General features: G+C 42.1%; 2 protein-coding genes across 5 annotated transcripts; one reads left to right on the forward strand and one right to left on the reverse strand.

Moving 5' to 3' along the window:
- The first annotated feature begins 1790 nt into the window (after positions 1 to 1790).
- On the forward strand, positions 1791 to 5538 carry LOC120814427 (acyl-coenzyme A thioesterase 6-like). 2 transcript variants are annotated; one of them, XM_040169749.2, is made up of 4 exons: positions 1791 to 1975; positions 3854 to 4356; positions 4489 to 4691; positions 4829 to 5538. In XM_040169749.2, the coding sequence occupies exons 2-4, from the start codon at positions 3894 to 3896 to the stop codon at positions 5471 to 5473; spliced, it is 1311 nt and encodes a 436-aa protein (XP_040025683.2). In that variant the 5' UTR covers positions 1791 to 1975; positions 3854 to 3893; the 3' UTR covers positions 5474 to 5538. The 2 variants fall into 2 exon arrangements, with proteins under 2 accessions (XP_040025683.2, XP_077955862.1); XM_078099736.1 differs by lacking the exon at positions 1791 to 1975 and having other exon boundaries at positions 1984 to 4356.
- Positions 5539 to 10393: 4855 nt separating this feature from the next.
- On the reverse strand, positions 10394 to 16489 carry LOC120815727 (acyl-coenzyme A thioesterase 1). Of its 3 annotated transcripts, none has more exons than XM_078099748.1 (4): positions 16340 to 16489; positions 11585 to 12074; positions 11250 to 11452; positions 10394 to 11108 (listed from the first exon to the last, which is right to left on the reverse strand). In XM_078099748.1, the coding sequence occupies exons 2-4, from the start codon at positions 12045 to 12047 to the stop codon at positions 10500 to 10502; spliced, it is 1275 nt and encodes a 424-aa protein (XP_077955874.1). In that variant the 5' UTR covers positions 12048 to 12074; positions 16340 to 16489; the 3' UTR covers positions 10394 to 10499. The 3 variants fall into 3 exon arrangements, with proteins under 3 accessions (XP_077955874.1, XP_077955873.1, XP_040026574.2); XM_078099747.1 differs by lacking the exon at positions 16340 to 16489 and adding an exon at positions 15487 to 15552; XM_040170640.2 differs by lacking the exon at positions 16340 to 16489 and having other exon boundaries at positions 11585 to 12551.
- Between the last annotated feature and the right edge of the window lie 1852 nt (positions 16490 to 18341).

Raw genomic sequence — 18341 nt, forward strand, 5'->3', positions numbered from 1 at the left:
ATAGAGCAGGGGTGTCAAACTTATTTTAGGTAGGAGGCCACATACTGTCCACGTTGATGTCATGCGTGGGGTGCACGGGCGCGAATCGTTGCGCAACCCCCCTTTGACCGGACCATCACCGAGGATTTGACCACGACTATCCGCACCCTTGTAACGTGCAACATTTTAAAAATGGCGCCCCATACAGACGAGGCTAACAGGCCGTTCATTACATTAGCTAACACTTTTATCCAAAGCGACTAAGGTTACAATAAGTGCATTTCAACCATAACGATACAAACTCAACATGAACATAAAAGTGCAATTTTGGCCGGCGTGCGGAGGGGGGACGGGGGTGGCTGTTGTCAGTCGGCTGGTGCTCTCTCTCCGCTGGTTGCGGTCGGTTAACAAAACGTTGAAAATGACCCTTTTCAGACTTTATGAACAAATACAGAATCCGTTTGTGTTCATTTCTAAAGCGTCGCATTAAGACCTTCTGTACATCACTTTATTACCGCGCTACTTGCAGGTCGCTGTGTTGTGCCTGATTCTCAATAAAGTTAGAAACAATAATTTACGGCGAACCCGTGGTCGTGCAGATACTCATGAACATGTCATTTGCACAAGGAGGAGGAGGCGGGTCCATGTCTCATGACAGGCAGATTGTCATATTTAGGGGTTTTAATCGAGGAAAGTAGCCACTCGATGCCGATGTAAGCTTTAAAATAAGGTGATCAAGTCCTGCATTTGTTACAGAACAGTCAATATGGAGATTTTTATCTGCAACTGCTTTGAGGACAATATAAGCTAAGCACATACATTTAAAACAATTACAAATAACTTTATGCAACCTATTTGCCCCCAGACTCCCTGCTAACGTTATCAGTGTTTAAATAGAGGGAACAGATCAGCTCCGGCTCCTGCAGGCTCTGTTTCTTAGCATATACCCTGTGTGTTCCAAACGAGATAATGATTATCTGATGAAATGCAAAAATCAATCACTGAATAGCCAAAGTACTGAAGAGTACCTTGTTCACTGATAGTGATGTTATTTGAACTGTCATTAAACACAAACTGGCTAATAAATGTCTGAAGGTTCAGATCACACTGGAACTGTGGCTTTAAATCAATTAACAAGGATTAGTCAAAATATGGCTGTGAATAATGGGGACAAATGATAAGTTGTCACCCACTTTCACATTAAGTTTAAACAATAAAAGCAATTTAAGATGCTGCCTTGGGCTCTGTAAATATTCAACATTTAACAGGACAATATAGGCTAAGTACATACATTTAAAACAATTACAAATAACTTTATGTAATATTTTTTCCCCCAGACTCCCCGCTGACGTTAGTGTTTAAATAGAGGGAACAGATCGGCTCCGGCTCCTGCAGGCTCTGTTTCTTAGCATATACCCTGTGTGTTCCAAAAGAGATAATGATTATCTGATGAAATGCACAAATCAATCATTGAATAGCTAAAGTTAAGTACTGAAGAGTACTTTGATCACTGATACTGATGTTATATGAACTGTCATTTAACACAAACTGGATCATAAATGTCTGAAGGTTCAGATCACACTGGAACTGTGGCTGTAAATAAATTAACAAGGATTAGTCAAAATATGGCTGTGAATAATGGGGACAAATGATAAGTTCAACATTCTTCACATAATTTATGTTTTGAACCATTGAAATACCCGTTTGACGATGTAAGAAAAACTAACTTAAATGAGTTATTCATAACTCATTGTTATAAGAAGGTTTACTCCTGAAACATGATTCTCTTCTTTATTTTCTATTCAACAAATCAGATGAACTCACCCTGTCCAGTCTCTGTTTGGCTCACACAAACACACACACACACACACACACACACACACACACTAAGGAACGCTCCGTCCCATCGACCAACATAAAATGATTGACAGGATCAGAGAGGTGACTTTAAAACCCACATCCAACCGTCTGATTCTAGGTGAGCGCCGTGCTGCAGGTAAGACACATTCCTATTTTATTTCATCTCATGACTTTCTGACTGGAAATAAGATGAAACAAGACAAGTAATCATTTAAAAATTAACTCTAATATCAATAGTGTGAGTTTGAGTCTGTGTTTTTATGGACAGGCTAATGTCATTAAAGCCATTTATTACACACGTCTGTGAGCGAGTCCTCTCCTGTCGTAGGGAACTCAAACAAGTATTTGAGTGAAGCAGATACAGAGAGTCATTTCATGTCTGAAAGCATTGACCGTCATCAGGGACAATCACCTGTCTTACAGGTTGCAGATGTTCACATCTGGGCATACCTGTATGCTTACTTTAACATCTTCGCCACCAATTGCATCAAATCCAAAATACCAGACAATTTATCTTCTGTCTGTAAAAAATACCAACATATTCATGTAATTACTCGGTTTACTTTTAGGCTAATTTTGAGAAACTAAGATTCACTGTTAATTAAATAAGTCTTTAAACATCCTTTGGTTCTGTGATTTGTGGAGTTCTGAACCGCTGATCAAGGATCACTACTGTTACCGTCGCCCCTTCTGAGACGAGAAGTCAAAAAGAGTCAACTAACTCAAGTTTAAAAATTATATAGAATTCATTAACTAGCAGAAGCAATACAATTAAAGTTAAGAAAAGTATGAATAGTATAATATTTTGTAAAATAGAGAAGTCCCATGGTCCAGGTGTAAAGCCATTTATCAAGTTGGTGCCAAAATAATTCTACCAGCCCTTCCCCTGTCTTTGTCCTTCAAAAACTGCTCCAAGGTGTTTATGACTCCGTCCTGGCTCCATCTGATGGTCGAATCTGAAATCCCTGACTGACCGATCCCTGTTTACTTATTACCACAGTACATTCATTGAGGCTTAAAGCTTCTTCGTGTAAACATGACGAAACATGCATAATAACATCATCTAATAGCCAGTACACTTTAACAAAAACACATCCTAAATCATCACAGTTCATCACATGTCACCATTATGTTCATCAGTTTATATGGTCTTGACCTGTATTCTATGACTGACTATAACATTCCACTGGTCACTTTTACTGTCATTTTTCACTTTGTCGTCACTTTGTTACTTGTTCGCTAGTGCACTTTATGCTCAATATTTTTTTAATATTTTAAAATTTGAACTCTAACTTCATTCTCTTATTTTATACTAACCCATAGCTTGATTCTACTATCCCATTGCATTAGCATTTCATTTTACTTCCTTTTATAACTTGTGCACTGCTGTCTTGTCTATTGTTACACTGTCTACTGTCGCGCACAAACCGCCAAGACAGATTCCTTGTATGTTTGACATATTTTGGCAAAAAATGATTCCTGATTCCTGAAGGAAGAATTAAGAGTCCTTCCTCAGATTTTGAGGAGAAAATGTGGAAGAATTAAGAGTCCTTCAACAGGTTTTATGTTACATTGTGACAGGATGTTAATGTGAACAGTAATTAAATGACTATGAATCGTTTGATTCATATTGCAATTATTAATATTACATGCTAATGTTATAACTAATTTCTAATAACCCACAAACTACAATTCTATCACTAAATATGATCACATGTATTATATTTTCTACCACTAGGTGTGCTCTTCTGCTTAAATCCCTAACAGAGTTGATCATAATAGGAGATAACTTAAGAGCCAACCATGTGTTCAATCTATTGACTATCAGCGTGGGAACAGTACTTCACCTCTAAATATATGTCCAAGAGCAACAGTTAGCTGGTAACATTATTTAATGCCCTAGATTGGCGAGGAGAAACTTTACAGAAAAACATTCATGACGTGTTCATCTGGTTTGTCAGTTTTCCAAACTAAAGCGAATTTTCAATCTCCAATTTCTCTTTTACAATTACAGTGAAGATTTGTAAAGAACAAACCACAGCATTTTCAGAAAGATGTCCTCCCAAGTCCGCCTGAGGCTGCTGCCGAGAGCCAGATGCATGTTCGACGAGCCCGTCCAGGTGAAGGTGGCCGGTCTCAGGTCGAGACAGATGGTCACCCTGAGAGCCAGATCCACTGACGAGAAGGGAGTGGTGTTCAGCTCCTCGGCCACCTTCAGGGCTGATGGGAGCGGGCAGATCGACCTGGAGAGGGACCCCTCCCTCGGTGGGACCTACACCGGCGTTGAACCCATGGGTCTGCTTTGGTCCATGAGGCCGGACACTTTGCACAAAGATTTCCGAAAAACTAAGTCTCTAAACCCCTACGTGGTGAAGATCTCAGTTCATGACCAGGAAAAGGAAGAGGGGGGCAGGATGCTGGCAGAAGAGACCAATGAAAGGCTCCTGATCGGAGACGGGGTCATCCGGCGCACGGTCAGAGAGGGGAATATTCGTGGGGCCCTCTTCACTCCGCCAGGTTCTTTATTGACTCTATCAGATATTCAAATCCTTTAATAACCAACATTAAAAGTAATTGATTATCAATTATGTTTTGATAGGATTTAGCTGCAGTGTTATAGTAGTGTTAACCTTCTGTGTTTCGATCCAGGAGAAGGTCCGTTCCCCGCTGTGTTGGATCTCTACACCTTCAGTGGAGGTTTGTCAGAGAAAAGGGCCTCCCTGCTGGCCGGCCGAGGGTTTGTGGTTCTGACTGTAGCGCTGTACGGTAACATCGACAGGGCGAGGAACATCAAAGAGATCCATCTGGATTATTTAGAGGAGGCAGTGGAGTTTTTGAAAAAACAATATAAGGCAAGTTGTTTGAACTGTAAACTGTTAATTTCTGAGAATACAGGTTTTTTTGGGACACCTTTTTGTACTTTTTCTGTCTGCCACTCTGCCAAAGTATTTAATAACAAGCAGCTAATCGTTGGTGTGTTGGACCACAGGTTGGCAGTAAAGGAGTTGGTGTGATATCCCTTTCAAAAAGTGGAGATCTGGCACTGTCGATGGCCTCTTACCTGCAAGGAGTCGAGGCCGTAGTGTGGATCAACGGCTGCTCCGCCAACACGCTTCTTCCTCTCTACTATAAGAAGAGCCAGATCCTCCCCGCGTTAATGATTGACCTCAGCAAGCTGATTCCCACTGAGTCAGAGGCCTTCAATACCAAGAAGGTTCTGAACGACCCTTGTGCAGAGGAGAACGAGGAGACGCTGATCCCTGTGGAGCGGGCGGAAGGACGTTTCCTCTTTGTGGCCTCAGAGGACGACCTCAACTGGGACAGCAAGGCTTATGTGGACATGATGGTGGAGCGACTGCAGCGTAACGGGAAGGACAACTTTGAGAGTGTATGTTACCCCGGAGCGGGACACTGTCTAGAGCCGCCTTACGGACCCTACTGCCCCTCCGGTTTTCATGGAGTTGTCGGCGGGCCAGTCTTGTTGGGGGGCGAGGCCTGGTCCCACGCTGCAGCTGAGGTCCACCTGTGGAAGAAGATCCAGGAGTTCTTCAGGACTCACCTGAGCTGTGACGCAGGACTAAAGCTAAACTCTAGAAGCAAATATCACGATATGAGAGAGATGAGTAACAGCTGAGGGGGGTTACAACTGCAATCAAATGAAACAAGCAAATATTAAAACTTCCAAAATATAAACACAAAGCCTGATTACTGAGTTTGTATTAGTACATGAATTTACCGTATTGTATTGATGTCTTTATCAAATATACAAAGCTTGTCAGGAAGTTACGTTTGGGAAGGTATGACTCAAGAAACAAAAAATGACTTTAACAGACAAAAAACGCAGACAAGAACAGGAGACAAGAACTATGACGTGGACATGGGCTTCCGTGAAATTAACAATGACGTGACAAGAGACACACATGGCTTAAATACACTACGGAGGTGCAGGTGATTGGACACAGGTGGAAACAATCATGACACGACAGACAATCACAGGGGAAGACAGGACAAGCCAGGAAGTGAAGTTACCAGGGAGACATGATGCAGAGAACTACAAAATAAAACCGGACATGAACCACCAAAAGATGCTGCATTCTAGGAGGAAAACAAAAAAGCTTTTAACTAGTCCGCTGGTGCTCTCTCTCCGCTGGCAGCGGCCGGTTATCAAAACATTGGCCAAATGACCCTTTTCAGGCTTTATGAACAAATACAGAATCCCTTTGTGTTCATTTCTAAAGCATCGCATTAAGACATACGTCACTTTATTTAAGACGCTGCGCTACTTGCAGGTCGCTGTGTTGTGCCTGATTCTCAATAAAGTTAGAAACAATGATTTACGGCAAACCCGTGGTCGTGAAGATACTCATTAACATGTCATTTGCACGAGGAGGAGGAGGCGGGTCCATGTCTCTACTGAAAAAAGATCCTTCCACCGACCACCAGAAGAACCGACCACTTTTCGCACCCGGCGTCACTCAGGGAACTGGTGACACATGAGGAAAGGGTAAGTGACCTGAAATGAGTGGAGAGTTACTATTTCAAAATAAAACAGAAAAAGACAAGACAAATGGAGCAGACAAAATAAAACAAACCAAACAAGTTCACCGCGGTGTGACAGGCAGATTGTCATATACAGGGGTTTTAATCGAGGAAAGTAGCCTCTAGATGCCGATGTAAGCTTTAAAATAAGGTGATCGAGTCCTGCATTTGTTACAGAACAGTCGATATGGAGATTTGTATCTGCAACTGCTTTGAGGACAATATAAGCTAAATACATACATTTAAAACAATTACAAATAACTTTATGCAACCTATTTGCCCCCAGACTCCCTGCTAACGTTATCAGTGTTTAAATAGAGGGAACAGATTGGCTCCGGCTCCTGCAGGCTCTGTTTCTTAGCATATACCCTGTGTGTTCCAAAAGAGATAATGATTATCTGATGAAATGCACAAATCAATCACTGAATAGCCAAAGTTAAGTACTGAAGAGTACCTTGTTCACTGATAGTGATGTTATTTGAACTGTCATTAAACACAAACTGGCTAATAAATGTCTGAAGGTTCAGATCACACTGGAACTGTGGCTGTAAATAAATTAACAAGGATTAGTCAAAATATGGCTGTGAGTAATGGGGACAAATGATAAGTTGTCACCCACTTTCAGATTGAGTTTAACCAATAAAAGCAATTTAAGATGCTGCCTTGGGCTCTGTAAATATTCAACATTCTTCACATAATTTATGTTTTTAACCATTGAAATACCGGGGCGGCACGGTGGCGTGGTGGTTAGCACTGTCACCTCACAGCAAGAAGGTTCCGCCCAGTGGCCTTTCTGTGGGGAGTCTGCATGTTCTCCCCATGTCTGCGTGGGTTCTCTCTGGGTTCTCCGGCTTCCTCCCACAGTCCAAAGACATGCTCTGGGGATCAGGTTAATTGGGGACTTTAAATTGCCCGTAGATGTGTGAATAGTTGTATTGGTCTGTGTTGGCTGGCGACCAATCCAGGATGTACCCTGTCTATCGCCCGAAGTTGGCTGGGATGGACTCCAGCCCCCCCGTGACCCTGTGTGCAGGATAAGCAGTTTGACAATGGATGGATGGATGGTCCATTGAAATACCCGTTTGACGATGTAGAAAAAATAACTTACATAAGTTATTCATAACTCATTGTTATAAGTAGGTTTGACCCTGTCCAGTTTCTGTTTGGCTCACACACACACACAAACACACACACTTAGGAACGCTCCGTCACAATCTATCATCATAAAATGATTGACAGGATCAGAGAGGTGACTTTAAAACCCACATCCAACCGTCTGATTCTAGGTGAGCGCCGTGCTGCAGGTAAGACACATTCCTATTTTATTTAATTTCATGACTTTCTGACAGGAAATAAAAAGATGAAACAAGACAAGTAATCATTTAAAAATAATCTCCAATATCAATAGTGTGAGTTTGAGTCTGTGTTTTTATGGACAGGCTAATGTCATTACAGCCATTTATTACACACGTCTGTGAGCGAGTCCTCTCCAGTCGTAGGGAATTCAAACAAGTATTTGAGTGAAGCAGATACAGAGAGTCATTTCATGTCTGAAAGCATTGACCGTCATCAGGGACAATCACCTGTCTTACAGGTTGCAGATGTTCACATCTGGGCATACCTGTATGCTTACTTTAACATCTTCTCCACCAATTGCATCAAATCAAAAATACCAACATCTTCATGTAATTACTCGGTTTACTTATAATTTTGAGAAACGAAGATTCGAAAGAAGTTAATTAAATAATAGTCTTTAAACATCCTTTGGTTCTTTGATCTGTGGAGTTCTGAACCTTTGATCAAGGATCACTACTGTTACCGTCGCCCCTTCTGAGACGAGAAGTCAAAAAGAGTCAACTGACTCGAGTTTAAAAATTATAAAGTATTTCCATGGTCCATGAGTCCATGAGTTCTCTGTGCTCAAAACTTTAAATTACGCGCTCAGGATTGTGGCACAAATATAACGCCATAAAAACCCTGCAACTGTGTCCTGCCGGGTCGTGACGCTGCCAAATTAATAGAGAATGTAATGTCAGAATTTGAGTGTTGGCGAAAGACAAAGAGGAAATTAGACAGCTTTGTATATTTGATAAAACATCTCAATATAATACGTTAAATTCACGTACTAATACAAACAATACAACGTTTTGCGAATGAGGCGAAACGAGCGAAGCGAATAAAGCCTAGTTTATGCTTCTGCGTCTTCAGAGCGACGCAGACGCTGGACACCCCTTGCGTGTCTTTTCACACCTCCTTGCGTCCTTGCGTGTGACGACCCATTTTTCTAGGCTTGTGTCGAAAGCGACGCAAGCCTCGCGCAGCGCACCAGGCTGCGATTGGTCCGCTGACTACGTCGTTTACGGAGTCTCACGTTTCCGCTTTCATAGCACAATCCCGCCATTATTAAAACGAAGAATGTTTACGAGAGAAACGGATCAGATTGAAGAACTTTTGTCGGAAGAAATGCGTAAATATGACCGCTTATACAAGCCGTCATTGGCGGGTTGTAGAAGCGGGTTGGATTCACGGAGGGAGATCGCCGCAAACGCCGGTTTGCCGGTCGAGAGGTGCACAAGGTTGTGGAGGAAAATACAGGACAAATGTGTCCGCGATGAAAAGCAGCAGTGGCGATGCACGGGGCAATAAAGTCTATGAAAAAATAAATAAACAAATAAATAAATACACGTTACTCCGCCTGTCATCCAGACGCGCTTCCTGGAGGAGTCGCATGAACCCGAACACAGCACCGATTGCGGTTCCGACGTTTGTGTAATTCACACAACAAATAAAGAGCAGAAATTGTGGTTATTTATTGCCACGGTGGAAACATAACTGTCTTTACGGAGACACGTAACGGAGACAAGCCACGCCCCCTTCCAGGCGCGAGTGAAGCGGGACGAAAATTCGCTTCGCTTTTGGTGTGAACGCACCATTACCCTTTTCCTCATGTGTCACCAGTTCCCTGATTCCCGGTTGTGTCCACCTGTTCCCCATCGCCCTCCATGTGTACTAATAGTCTGCGTCTCCCTTTGTCCGGTGCCAGTGTCTTTGTTTCTGTCCTTGTGTTGAGCCCCAAAAACCACGTCATGGTGTTCTGCTCCATTGTTTTTCCCCCAAGAGAGTAATTCTGATTTTGTGAAATCATACATTGAGGTTAATGGTTAATGTTTTCATCGTCCTTTGTTTCCTCCGTAAGGAGTGAATTTTGTTTTGATAATCTTTCATAGTGCCTCCAGTTTTAAGGAGTGTTTTTTGTTAAGTGACGTTGCCTCCGTCCAAAGAGTGTTTACCCGGTATTCTGATGAAGTTAGAAGCCTTTTTTTTCCTCCTAGAGTGGAGCGACTTTTGCTCGATAATTTTTATAGCCACACTTCTTCCTAAATTATTTATTGGTAGAAGCGTGATCTACATAATTTTTATAGCCCATATTTATTTCTCTGCCTTGGAGATCCAGTCTTTCTAATAAAGACTACAAATCCATTAAAACCCTGCAACTGTGTCCTGTGTTCTGCTGGGTCGTGATGCTGCCAAATTAACAGAGAATGTAATGTCATAATTTGAGTATTTACGAAATAGGCAATTAGACAGCTTTGTCACGGTTTGGGTTCATGTCCTGTTTTATTTTGTAGTTTTCTGCCTCTTGTCTCCCTGGTAACTTCACTTCCTGCCTTGTCCTGTCTTCCCGTGTGATTGTCTGTCGTGTCATGATCGTTTCCACCTGTGTCCATTCACCGGCACCTCCCTAATGTATTTAAGCCATGTGTGTCTCTTCTCACTTCGCGTCGCGTCATTGTTAATTGTACAGAAGTCCATGTCCACGTCATAGTTCCTGTCTCCTGTTCTTGTCTGCGTTTTTGCCCCTTGGCCTTTTGGGTTTTGGAAATTTTGACTATTAAAGTCCTTTTTTTTGTTCCTACCTTCCCCAACGTACCTTCATGACACGCTTTGTATATTTGATAAAACATCTCAATATAATAAGTTAAATTCGCATACTAATACAAACTGAGTATCAGGGTTTGTGTTTATATTTTGGTAGTTTTATTTTTTCCTTGTTTTATTTGATTGCAGTTGTAACCCCCCCTCAGCTGTTACCCATCTCTCTCACATCGTGATATTTGCATCTAGAGTTTAGCTTTAGTCTGCGTAGCTTCACAGCTCAGGTGAGTCCTGAAGAACTCCTGGATCTTCTTCCACAGGTGGACCTCAGCTGCTGCGTGGTACCTGGCCTCGCCCCCCCGCAGGACCGGCACGCCCACAACTGCATTAAAACCGGAGGGGCAGTAGGGTCCGTAAGGTGGCTCTAGAATGTGTCCCGCTCCGGGGTAACACACAATCTCAAAGTTGTCCTTCCCGTGACGCTGCAGTCGCTCCACCATCATGTCCACGTAAGCCTTGCTGTCCCAGATGAGGTCGTCCTCTGAGACCACGAAGAGGAGACGTCCCTCCGCCCGCTCCACAGGGATCAGGGTGGCCTCGTTCTCCTCTGCACGAGGGTCGTTCAGAACCTTCTTGGTATTGAAGGCCTCTGACTCCGTGGGAATCAGCTTGCTGAGGTCAATCATTAACGCAGGGAGGATCTGGCTCTTCTGATAGTAGAGAGGAAGAATCGTGTTGGCGGAGCAGGCGTTGATCCACACTACGGCCTCGACTCCTTGCAGGTAAGAGGCCATCGACAGTGCCAGATCTCCACTTTTTGAAAGGGATATCACACCAACTCCTTTACCGCCAACCTGTGGTCCAACACACCAACGATTAGCTGCTTGTTATTAAATATTTTGGCAGTGTTGTAGACAGAAAACCTGCAAAAAGGTGTCCCAAAAAACAACAGCTGTATTCTCAGAGATTAAGAGTTTACAGTTCAAACATCTTGCCTTATATTGTTTTTGCAAAAACTCCACTGCCTTCTCAAAATAATCCAGATGGATCTCTTTGATGTTCCTTGCCATGTCGCTCTGACCGTACAGCGCTACAGTCAGAACCACAAACCCTCGGCCGGCCAGCAAGGAGGCCCTTTTCTCTGACAAACCTCCACTGAAGGTGTAGAGATCCAACACAGCGGGGAACGGACCTTCTCCTAGTTCGAAACACAGAAGGTTAACACTACTATAACACTGCAGCTAAATCCTATCAAAACATAATTGATAATCCATTACTTTTAATGTTGGTTATTGAAGGATTTGAATATTTGATAGAGACAAAGAAGAACCTGGCGGAGTGAAGAGGACCCCACGAATATTCTCCTCTCCGACCGTGCGCCGGATGACCCCGTCTCCAATCAGGAGCCTCTCATTGGTCACTTCGGCCAGCATCCTGCCCCCCTCCTGCTTTTCCTCCTCGTGCACTGAGATCTTCACCATGTGGGGGTTTAGAGACATAGTTCTTTGAAACTTCATGTGCAAAGTGTCCGGCCTCATGGACCAAAGCAGACCCATGGGTTCAACGCCAGTGTAGGTCCCACCGAGGGAGGGGTCCCTCTCCAGGTCGATCTGCCCGCTCCCATCAGCCCTGAAGGTGGCCGAGGAGCTGAACAACACTCCCTTCTCGTCAGTGGATCTGGCTTTCAGGGTGACCATCTGTCTCGACCTGAGACCGGCCACCTTCACCTGGACGGGCTCGTCAAACATGCACCTGGCTCTCGGCAGCAGCCTCAGGCGGACTTGGGAGGACATCTTTCTGAAAATGCTGTGGTTTGTTCACTGTAATTGTAAAAGAGGAAATTGGAAATTTAAAATTCACTTGAGTTTGAAACACTTTGACAAAGCAGATGAACACGTCATGAATGTTTTACTGTAAAATGTTTTTTTTTTCATGTTTTCTCCTCGCCAATTTAGCACATTAAATAATATGTTACCAGCTAACTCTTGCTCTTGGACTCATATATAGAGGTGAAGTACTGTTCCTACGCTGATAGTCAATAGATTGAACACATGGTTGGCTCTTATAAAGAATTCTATTATGCTCAAATCTGTTAGGGATTTAAGCAGAAGAGCACACCTAGTGTTAGAAAATATAATACATGTGATCATATTGAAGAATTGTAGTTTGTGGGTTATTAAAAATTAGTTATAACATTATTATGTTATATAATAATTACAATATGAAACAAACAATTTATAGTCATTTAATTACAGTACACATTAACATCCTATCACAATGTAACGTTAAACCTGAGGAAGGACTTTCAATTCTTCCACAGATTCGACCATCAGATGGAGCCAGGAGGGAATTATAAATACCTTGGAGCAGTTTTTGAAGGACAAAGACAGGGGAAGGGCTGGTAGAATTATTATTATATTATATATATATATTATATTATTTTGGAACCAGCTTGAAAAGTTTAGCTTTACACCTGGACCATGGGACTTCTCTATTTCACAAAATGTTATGCTATTCATACTGTTTTTGACTTTGTAATCGTATTGCTTCTGCTAGTTAAATTCTATATAATCTTTAAACGAGTTAGTTGACTCTTTTTGACTGCTGATGAAATTACAGATATTAGAAAAGCTGAAATTAATTTGAAATTGCTGAAAATACAGAAATGGGAGAAGCCGAAAGGAATTTCAATAGATTTGCTGAAAAAGCAGAAATGAAAACAGCTAAAATAAATGTGAGATATTGCAAAAAAAATGAAATGAATACTAAAACATTGCTGTTAATAGAGGCATAGGAAAAGCAGAAATTATTTTAAAAAACTGCTGAAAATACAGGAAGTGGGGAAGCTGAATTTCAATAGATTTTCTAAAAAATACAGAAGTTGCAGGAGCTTAATTGGATATTAAAAAGCACAGAAATAACAAAAGCTGAGATGAATAAAAAGAGGTTTAAAATAGTTTGTAGTAATATTAGTAGTAGTATTAGTTATAGTTGTAATTGTGGTATTAGTAGTACTAGCAGTAGAAGTCGGTTTAGTATCAATAGCAGTAGAAACAGCTGGAATACTAATACTAGTTAGCCATAGTAGTATTTGTAATAACATTAGTAGTAGTTGTAGTATTAATAGCAGTAGAAATACTAGTAGTATGGTAGTAGAAGTATCAGTTGTAGTACTAGAAGTACTAGTAATATTCGTTGTGGTTGTGGTAGTATTTGAAAGAGCAATACGTATTTCAACGAAACCGCTTCATTCTGAGCTTCATGGTTAAGGTACAGATAATCATTGAGGCTTTTATTTTGTAATGATGGAATTGGGTGAGGGGGGGTTGGGAGACTGAATGTTTGTTATTCAAACTAAGAAGTTTTTAATTAATAGGCCTCATCACAAACATTACAGTAAGAATTCCCTCCACGGGGCTTTTATTTTGAAATTGTTGGATTGGGTGGGGTGGGGGGGTGTAGATAGAGAGAGAGAGGGTGAGAGGGTGAGGAAGGGAGGGGTGGTGAGGAAGAGATAGAAGGAGAGAGAGAGGAGGAGAAATAGACAGACAGACTGACTGAGTGAGTGATTAACAGTAAGAAGAGGTCAGGGTGGAGGGGAGGCTAGTGTCTTTATCATATTGGTCTTTTGACAGAAAGCATAGCTGCGTCATTTGACTCCACTAACCAGGTCATAGGAGCAGCTGTGAGTCACAGACAGAGATACTGAAGCATGTGTGTGCGATTAACCACGGCAACGGCGCACCTAAAGGATTGGGTGGGGTGGGGGGGTGTAGATAGAGGGAGGAAGGGTGAGAGGGTGAGGAAGGGAGGGGTGGGGAGGAAGCGATAGAGAGGGCGAGGGGAGGAGAATTAGACAGACAGACTGACTGAGTGAGTGATTAACAGTGAGAAGAGGTCATGGTGGAGGGGGGGGAGTGTCTTTATCATATTGGTCTGTTGACAGAAAGCATAGCTGCGTCATGTGACTCCACTAATCAGGTAACAGGAGCAGCTGTGAGTCACAGACAGAGATACTGCAGCGTGTGTGTGCGAGTAACCACGGCAACGGCGCACCTGGGCTCATTAACGAGCTGCTGCAAAGGGCAGACACAGGACAGCGAGTTACACAGAATCCACACCTCAAACAAATGACATTCAGCGCAAAACTATAACACCTATCTGAAAAATACAACGTTTTTACGAGACCCAAGAGTCTACCGAACGCATGGATGCGTTTTTTATGTCTGTCCGGTAATAAAAACGCCTCCTGTCGCAGTTTACAAAACGTGTACCTTCTGGATTTTTTGGGAAATATGTCGGCAGATTTGTATTGGAGCCTATGGGGCTTTTGGCAGAGGTTGTGTCACTCTAACACTCAATAAGCCAAAACTAAAGAACTCTGGGATTCTATGAACACATTAATCCAATCAGCACAACCATGCCCTCATTAATCTGAAGAAATGAAGCCTCAAGAGTGTATACTTTGGCTGCAAGGACAGAAGTTCCATGTTTTTTTAACCAGATTCTGGCGCTGCCCCACACTCTAGCCCTCGAGGTCCCCCCTCTAGCAGACACATTACACACTCATGTAAAAGTCAAAAATGGAGCGAAGAACTAGTGAAACATAATCAGTGATTATGAAAAAAGTAGAATAGATATCGACAAGCAGTTTTTTCATAACATAGTTGAGACTTGTGTCAATATTTGAAAGACAAGTGTTTGTAGCTGAAAGATTGGCTAAGCTGAAAAATCTGAAAGTTGAAGAAGTTTAAGAGGATTTGAACACAATCTCCATAGAAAAACCATTAGAAGAAATATTCATGATTACTGATTTATATAAATTCAAGCTTGAGAGGTAGAAAGCTGAAAAGTCATAGGCCTAAAGCCAGAAATGAGCTGAATATTTTAATATTTGAACGGCTTAAATAGCTGAAAATGTGAAGGAGTTGAAAGGGGGGCAACCTGTAAGACAGGTAATTGTCCCTGATGACTGTCAATGCTTTCAGACGTGAAATGACTCTCTGTATCTGCTTCACTCAAATACTTGTTTGAATTCCCTACGACAGGAGAGGACTCGCTCACAGACGTGTGTAATAAGTGGCTGTAATGACTTTAGCCTGTCCATGAAAACACAGACTCAAACTCACACTGTTGATATTGGAGTTTATTTTAAAACGATTACTTGTCTTGTTTAATCTTTTTATTTCCTGTCAAAGTCATGAGATGAAATAAAATAGGAATGTGTCTTACCTGCAGCACGGCGCTCACCTAGAATCAGACTGTTGGATGTGGGTTTTAAAGTCACCTCTCTGATCCTGTCAATCATTTTATGTTGAACGATGGGACGGAGCGTTCCTAAGTGTGTGTGTTTGTGTTTGTGTGTGTGTTTGTGTGTGTGTGTGTGAGCCAAACAGAGACTGGACAGGGTGAGTTCATCTGATTTGTTGAATAGACAATAAAGAAGAGAACCATGTTTCAGGAGTAAACCTACTTATAACAATGAGTTATAAATAACTCAAGTTATTTTTTCTACATCGTCAAACAAGTATTTCAATGGTTCAAGAATATTGAATATTTCCAGAGCCCAAAGCAGTTAATTACAGTTCGTATAACATCAGTATCAGTGAACAAGGTACTCTTCAGTACTTAACTTTGGCTATTCAGTGATTGATTTGTGCATTTCATCAGATAATCATTATCTCTTTTGGAACACACAGTGTACATGCTAAGAAACAGAGCCTGCAGGAGCCGGAGCCAATCGGTTCCCTCTACTTAAACACTGATGACGTCAGCGGGGAGTCTGGGGGCAAATATATTACATAAAGTTATTTGTAATTGTTTTAAATATATGTATTTAGCTTATATTGTGCTCAAAGCAGTTGCAGATAAAAATCTCCATATCGACTGTTCTGTAACAAATGCAGGACTTGATCATCTTATTTTGAAGCTTACGTCAGCATCTAGTGGCTACTTTCCTCGATTAAAACCCCTAAATATGACAATCTGCCTGTCACACCGCAGTGAACCTTTTAGGTTTGTTTTATTTTGTCTGGTCCGTTTGTCTTGTCATTTTATGTTTTATTCTGAAATAACTCTCACTTACCCTTTCCACATGTGTCACCAGTTCCCTGATTCCCAGTTGTGTCCACCTGTTCCCCATCGCCCTCTATGTGTACTAATAGTCTGCGTCTCCCTTTGTCCGGTGCCAGTGTCTTTGTTTCCGTCCTTGTGTCCTTGTGTTCACTTCGGCCTCGCCGTAGTTTCTTAGCCTCTAAAACCACGTCATGGTGTTCTGCTCCGTTGTTTTTCTTCCTAGAGAGTAATTCTGATTTTGTGAAATCATACATCTAGGTTAATGGTTAATGTTTTCATCGTCCTTTGTTTCCTCCGTAAGGAGTGAATTTTGTTTTGATAATCTTTCATAGTGCCTCCAGTTTTTTAAGGGAGTGTTTTTTGTTAAGTGACGTTGCCTCCGTCCAAAGAGTGCTTATCATTTTCATAGCCACACTTCTTCCTAAATGATTCATCGGTAGAAGTGTAATCTAAATTGTTATAGCTCATATTCATTTCTCTGCCTTGGAGATCCAGTCTTACTAATAAAGACTACAAATCCCTTAAAACCCTGCAACTGTGTCCTGTGTTCTGCCGGGTCGTGACGCTGACAAATTAATAGAGAATGTAATGTCAGAATTTGAGTGTTGGCGAAAGACAAAGAGATAATTAGACAGTGTTATGTTCATGACGTAACCACGTCACCTGCAGATATAGATGTGCAAACGTGCAGTATCAAGTATACATCTTCAGAAAAACGGTACAGGAACCAGGAGAAAATGTGGACAGTTATCATATGAGGCTAAGGATGCTAGCTAGGAACTGTGAGTTTGCAGATGTCAACACAGAGATTAAAACGCAAATCATACAAAGCTGTGCATCATCCAGGCTGCGCAGGAAATCGCTACGGGAACCTGAACTTGGCCTAGAAAAGCTTCTTGATCGTGCTGGATCGAAAGACCGTGCAGAAGCATCCAAACAGCAGACGATGGTCAGAAAAACAACGTTCAGACAGCAGCTGCAGGAACTGTGGAGGTAAATATCCTCATGAAGGAGAATATCCTGCTAGAAGCAAACAATGCAGAAACTGTGGTAAGCTGAATCACTTTGCTAAGCAATGTCGCTCTAAAACCAAGGACATTAGCACAAAACAACCACAGTACAAGGCAAACCAACACCATAAAAAAGTCCATCAATTCAATTCAATTCAATTCATTTTATTTTGTATAGCCCATAATCGCAAATTACAAATTTGCCTCAGAGGGCTTTACACTCTGTACACATACAACATCCTCTGTCCCGAAACCCACCATCGGCACAGGAAAAACTCCCCAAAAAATGAAAAAACTCTTCCAAGAGGGAAAAAAGGGAAGAAACCTTAGGGAGAACGTCAGAGGAGGGATCCCACTCCCGGGATGGACAGACTACAATGGATGCCATGTGTACAGAATGAACAATATATAATACATGCAATTATATGACAGAAATGATTCAAGTAACTGTGAGTAGTAAGCCAGGCGCACAGCAGGACCACTGCAGGGGCAACCACCATCAGATAGAACCACCATCCACAGAAGCCTGTGGGGAGGGAGAGCACAGAGACTTTAGGAGAGGGTAATGTTGGTTTACGAGTACAGTAATATGATTAATATCTAAAATAATAATGATGATGATGATGATGATGGCCGCAGCAGGCGTCAGCAGGGCCACGGTAGGTGTCAGGACCAGGGACCCGAAGGAACCACGATCTACGGAGACCTGATAGGGGAGAAAGCACAAAAAAACCTCCCGGACAGAAGCTGAATTAGTCATGTACATTAATAAAACGTGAATTATGGTAGAACGAGAGAGTGAGAGAGGAGCTCGGTGTGTCCTAAGAAGTCCCCCGGCAGTCTAAGCCTATAGCAGCTTAACTAAGGGCTGGTCTGGGCTAACCTGAGCCAGCCCTAACTATGGGCAGAATCAAAGAGGAAAGTTTTAAGTTTTACTTTAAAAGAGCTGACCGAATCTGCCCCCCAGACTGAAAGTGGAACCTGGTTCCACAAAAGAGGAGC

Source organism: Gasterosteus aculeatus, chromosome 3 (assembly GCF_964276395.1).
Source record: "Gasterosteus aculeatus chromosome 3, fGasAcu3.hap1.1, whole genome shotgun sequence".
Classification (NCBI taxonomy): domain Eukaryota; kingdom Metazoa; phylum Chordata; class Actinopteri; order Perciformes; family Gasterosteidae; genus Gasterosteus; species Gasterosteus aculeatus.